At 50.9% G+C, this 4723-nt stretch overlaps 1 protein-coding gene across 1 annotated transcript in view; it reads right to left on the bottom strand.

The window, feature by feature from the left end:
- Nucleotides 1-4723, bottom strand: part of SLIT3 (slit guidance ligand 3) — a 563294-nt gene that overhangs the window by 110504 nt on the left and 448067 nt on the right. Inside the window, exon 9 of the mRNA XM_011356694.2 lies at nucleotides 182-323. Within this exon, the coding sequence (XP_011354996.1) occupies nucleotides 182-323 (142 nt within the window). The remainder of the gene's footprint in view (nucleotides 1-181; nucleotides 324-4723) is intronic.

The raw sequence follows: 4723 nt of genomic DNA, 5'->3' as shown, positions 1-4723 counted from the left end.
GAGTCTATGTGCTTGACCATTGAGCTATCATACCTGGGGAAGCCTGGAAAAGGACAGCAAAGAGATTCCTGAGGGTTCTTAATGGTAGCTCTAACCCAACCCTCTGCCAGCCTACTGGGGAATTGGCTAAGATAGAGCGGTTAACTCGCCAGGGACAGAGGGTGGCAGATGGGGCACTTACATTTCAACGATGCCCTCCGGCAGGTTGGCAGGGATCTCCGTCAAGCCTTTCCCTCGACAGTCCACGATGTTATTACTGCAAGTGCAGGCCGAAGGGCAGGAGATGGCGTTGGCATTGCAGGATGGAGGCTCCGAGTGGGGGCCTGTGGGACCGGAACACAGCGGTCAACTCGTGTCATGTCAGGAGCCGCCTGGACTTCTGTGCCCCTTAATCAGCTCCCCGATGAGGCGGCATTACCTGATAAGCTACCTGAAAAATGATCACCAGCTGACATCTCCCTTCATCTCAGAGATGCAGCTGCCACTGGCTGAATACTGAGCCAAGAAGAGAGATTCTGACCTTGACCTATTTCTTGATTGTTCCCATTATCCTAGTCTTTCAAAGAAAGAGTTGCTCTTAGAGCCAAGCATGCATGAAAATACACAGAGAGCTTACACTGGGGCCACTCTCTCAGGGCGCCCAATGCCTGAGAGCACCGGGGTTTGAGGCTTCTGTCAGGGAATTGGACGCTGAGTATAGACACAACTTTATTCCTTTCTCTAGAGGCTGGAAGTCACTATCGAAACAAGGTAGGAAGAAAAAAGGTGGCAGAATATCACCATTTGGGGCGCTGATGTTATCCGTGTGTCAGCGGTCATCAGCAGTGAGCCCCAAAGTATCTTCAAAGAGCTTTTACATCCAGAGAACACACAAATAAAACTTTCCTCTTCAGAAAAAAGGCAAACAAGTTACTACACATTTTGGAGTCAGTTCTTAATTTTGTTTGAGGTGAAAACCAGTGTGAATTTAAAGCAAAGCGGTAAAAACCCAAGCAAATGGCATCTGAGGAACTTCTTTAGAAAGGCGAATGTAGATAAACATATACATCAGCAAACTAACTCAAGATTCTGAGTCAAGAGAATCTTACTCTCTTAAAAAGTCTCTAATACAAGAAAGTAAATTCAAACATTTTAAAGACATTAAAAAATTTTCATACTAAGACTACTTTTCAAAGTGAGGTAAGAATCTCAAACCTGTGGTTAGTTTGGACACTGTGGTAAACCCCACCCAGTGGCCCTGCCAGGACCCTGCCCCACGTCTGCTGGACCTGGCCAGCAGGGGTGATTTCGATGTCTTTTCACACCTTTCCTCCCAGAGCAAAGGGCCACGGGCCGAGACCAAACCCGGACTAACTCTGCTAACTCTGTGGGTCTCCTCACTGCTCAGACATGGGACTTCTGCTTGGAGCTCCTGATGGAGACTAAACGTAGAACATGTCTGCAGGGAAAAATCGATTTTGGTTTGGCCCCTGTTTGGAGCTGCTGGGTCTGGGCAGCCAGAGCGGGTCCAGCCACAGTGGCTGAAACAGAGGATGGACTGGGTCTGGGGCAAGTCCTCTTCTGGACACTGAGTGAGATTGAAAAGCGGAGGGTCCGCTCTCCACTCAGCAGTCCCCAGGCCTGGGGCGTGGTCCTTCTGTAGGGACTCAAATTGATGCCTACGGCTTAATGTAGAAGGTTTACCTTGTGCCAAGAAAGTGCCAAGCCAGTGATCAAAAAGATTCTTATTTCCCTTGGCCTCACCTTTGTGCGTGTGCACACACACACAAACCCCCCAAACTTAAAAACATCTTCTTAGCTGGACATTTGAGAAAATATTCTTGTCTAGGGTACAAAGATTTCAAACTCACCAGTGCCACACTCGTGGATCCAATGGAGACCATGGAAAATGTCAAAGAGATGATGACCTGCACCAAAATCCCCACTGGAAGATTCATTCTCGTAGAGAGAGGTGACACTGGCTTTGTTCCAAAAGTCTTTCCATTTCTGAGAAAATGGCAGCCCAGAGAGCCAGCCCGTCAGAGCCTCAGATCAGGAAGGAGAGAGTGTCATGGCTGAGAGTGTGGGCTCTGGAGTCCCACAGCCACAGTCTGAACCCTATCATTTCTCCCTTACATGACTGTGCCTTAGTTCTCGCCATCTGTAAAATGGGGGTGAAATAACAATGCTTATTCATAGCACGGTTTTGTTGGGAAGACGAAGGAAGTTGATGCATGTAAAGTATTTAGGAGAATGCACGGCCAAGTTCGAGCTCAGTTTGTTGTTGTTGTTCTCATGCTTATTAATGTTCTTATTACTCACTGTCTGCAAGACCTTGGGCACGTCGTAGTAGCCCCTCTAAGCTGTTCTGCTACCATCTCAGTGAACAAGGGAGTCTGGATTGCAGCCTTCTGAACCCCTTTAGGGTCTAAAGACCGACGACTGCTGTTCATCAGAAAAATGGAAGCAGGAGGAGCGAGACATGCAGCAGAAACTCCCCTCCTCTGCGGCACCGGTCTCTGTAGGTGGCAAAGAGGATCAAGAGTGAGGGGCTCCCGGCCCCTCACCCACATCCTGGGGAGGCTGGGAGCAGTATGGCTCCAGACGTCAGGGCTTTGAAGTGCAGATGGCACTCCCCAAAGAAAACTGCCAGGCCTGGCCCTCCCCATGGAGGGGCAAGTGTGCCCCACAAATCCGGGGAGAATCGCCGCAGTGGGGTGCATTCCCGTTTGGGAAATGCCAGGGGCTCCGTGGCGGCTGGGGCCTGGGCGCCTGCATTTCCACTGACGGAGGCGGAGGGGATGAGGCTGCTGTCCCTCTTTAGATTTGTCAATATACTACTTGGTTGGGGTGTTTCAGAAAAAAAGGGGGGACGACATCATACTCAAGGGTTCAAACAGGCAACAGGAAGTTGTGAGATGGAGTTTTTTCAAAGGTGCTCCTTCGGACTTCTATGCTGAAGTTAATTCTGTTTAAACCAGACCCAGGTTGTAGCCTTGAGTCCCTGGGGAATGAGCTGGGTCATTCACAGGGTGGCTCTGATTCTGTAGGCGATGTGTGTTTGTGCTACATTAAAAGGGATGTTGTCAAGGCAAAAAAGCCTTTGAACAAGATTCCTTAACCAGGTCACTAACAACACCTTTAATTACGCAGAGAGGTAATTATAGCCTCTGTGCGCTTCCTGGGCTGGCAGCTCCTTCGACAGGCATTCACACACGGTAAAGACATCACTCTCTTGTTGAAATAAAACATTTCAGGTTGAAGGTGGGGTTGAAAGATGGGTTCATCTTCCCAGGAAACATTCCCCTCTAATCAGTGCTTGATGGACCAAGCCCATTTCCCTTTGGGCCTCTGAGGGCTGTGATGGCAGAAGTCCCTCCCCTTTGCTTTCTGTGTCTGGACAGACTGAGTCTAGCATGTAAATTCTACAAGGGCAGAAGGCTTTTCTGTCTTATCTCCTGTAATATCCCCAGTGCCTAAAACTGGGCCCGACACAAAACACCGACTCCATCAACAGCTCGGTGAGTGAGAGGATGAATTTACGAATGAAGTTGGCCCAGAAGTCTGGCAGATGTAGGGGCTGAATGTCACCAAGCTACAGAGGCAGCAATCCTTCTGGGAGGGCCCGAGGGGAGGCTCCCTGAGGGCTGAGTGCTGTGGGCTCTGGCAGATAGGATCAGCCACAGAGTGTGGAGATGGAGTGGCTCTGGGTGGATGGGATTCTCCTGACTGAAGTTAAAGGCTTTCTACCACAGCTCTCAGTCCTGGCAAAGGCCATCTGCCCAGTCCCCTGGGGCTCCTTCTGAGCCTCAGTCACCTGCATGGGTCAGGGTGTCCTAGGTGCTTCACTAAACACTGCCACCAAATCCCTCCCTCCCAGCCTTTCCTGTTCACACGTGTCGAGGGTGATGGGGTGGTGCGGGGGAAGTGGCTTTCCAAGGGGACGAAGTGAGAAAACACGTACCTTTCTACCCAGCAAATTCTACGACTATGAGGGGGAAGCAGAGAGGAATGGGAACAGATTTGTATCAGGAGAGGAAGAGTCTCTTACATACCTTCGATGGAAGGGACTATCTGGGTACGTGTTTGCCTGCACACACGTGTGTGTTCCTGTCTCATACCATGTCCTCATGGGGCCCAGGAATCCTCACAGTCCTCGGCCAAGCCTGTCTACTGGTACCACCCCGCCGTCCCTTAAACCAGAGCGTAGAGATGGACTAGCACACAGAACCCTTCAGATCGACTTTCCAAGGTGTTCGATTGCAAACTGAGGCGTGCTTGTGGACTCGCTCATTTCTTCCTTTCTAATGAGGGTCCAAGCTCTGCTCTTGGAGCTTTCCCAGTGGCGCTGAAATGCTGCTGCGAGCAGAAGGACGTTCTCATCCGGAGCAGGGAGAAGAGGGTGGGGGCCAAGTCCCCGCCCCCACTCCGGCCCGGCTCACCTTTCCTCATTCACCACTTTGGCTTCAAAGTTTCAATCTGCAGCTAAAGTGACCTCTGTGCCCAACAAGGAGGAAATGGAGATGCCTAGGCTTCTGACCTCTCCTAAGATTCTCTGACTTGTGACCTGATGCCTTGATGAAGGTCAGGGCAGAGCAGAACTTGGGGAAACAGAGGCACTGGCCCTTCCCTGCTCTCCAGTGGTGGTGGGGGTGGGGGTGGGGGCACACCACGAGCTCTGAGAGGGCAGGGTTGGGTTTCCAGCCCGACTTCTCATAGGGAAAGAGCCCACGGTCGCCACCAG

The sequence above is a fragment of the Pteropus vampyrus genome, unplaced genomic scaffold (assembly GCF_000151845.1).
Source record: "Pteropus vampyrus isolate Shadow unplaced genomic scaffold, Pvam_2.0 Scaffold30, whole genome shotgun sequence".
Classification (NCBI taxonomy): domain Eukaryota; kingdom Metazoa; phylum Chordata; class Mammalia; order Chiroptera; family Pteropodidae; genus Pteropus; species Pteropus vampyrus.
Note: the sequence above shows the minus strand (reverse complement) of the source record. Positions and strands in the feature narration are given on the sequence as shown.